This window comes from Galeopterus variegatus, unplaced genomic scaffold (assembly GCF_000696425.1).
Source record: "Galeopterus variegatus unplaced genomic scaffold, G_variegatus-3.0.2 Scaffold17455, whole genome shotgun sequence".
NCBI lineage: Eukaryota > Metazoa > Chordata > Mammalia > Dermoptera > Cynocephalidae > Galeopterus > Galeopterus variegatus.
The window spans coordinates 15,788-16,384 of record NW_007743566.1 but is presented as its reverse complement, the minus strand read 5'-3'; the positions used below and the strand labels follow the sequence as shown (position 1 = coordinate 16,384).

The window sequence follows — 597 nt, the reverse complement described above, 5'->3', positions numbered from 1 at the left end:
AATCAATCTGGACTGATAAAGCCAAAGGATGCTGGAGCCAGGAGGGGAGCCAGGACAAGGACGAGGACCTGCTCGGGCTCAGCAGGCACGGGCTGCTCGTTCACTGCTGTCCAGGCGTTGCTCCCCTTCTTACGCTTCTCAGTCACGTAGCCCAGGATGTGGGCACTGCCAGGGCCCCGAGGTGCCGTCCATGTTAATGTGATGCCCCGGCTGGAGGCCGACAGGATGGCTGGGGTGGAAGGTGGCCCAGGGAGAGCTGGGGAGAGAGGACATACTGGTCAGCCAGAGGCCGAGGAAAGATGCCAGCTCATGGGGAGGTCCTGGGGTAGAAGGCATGGGACATCTGGGACAGGGCCACACTCTGTCCTTTCCTGCAGAGTTTGGAGGGCTGAGGCAGACTGCTCTGGGACATTGTTTGGGTTGTTCAGGGGCAGGGGCGATGGGACAGAGAAGGCACTGTGGCCTTGGAGTCTAGAGCCAGTCTGAGGCCCCTCAGCCTCGTGTTCCCTGATAGGAGGCCCCAGACCAGGGGCATCTGGTAGAGGAGGCCTTAGACAGTGAGCTTTGCTTGCCCACCCCCTCACTCCCAGAGACCCC

At 61.5% G+C, this 597-nt stretch overlaps 1 protein-coding gene across 1 annotated transcript in view; it reads right to left on the bottom strand.

Annotated features, from left to right (window-relative positions):
• Positions 1–2: 2 nt before the first annotated feature.
• The window catches only part of LOC103582704 (immunoglobulin-like and fibronectin type III domain-containing protein 1), a 16,108-nt gene continuing 15,513 nt past the window's right edge, over positions 3–597 (bottom strand). The window contains 1 exon segment of the mRNA XM_008564224.1: positions 3–256. Within this exon segment, the coding sequence (XP_008562446.1) occupies positions 3–256 (254 nt within the window).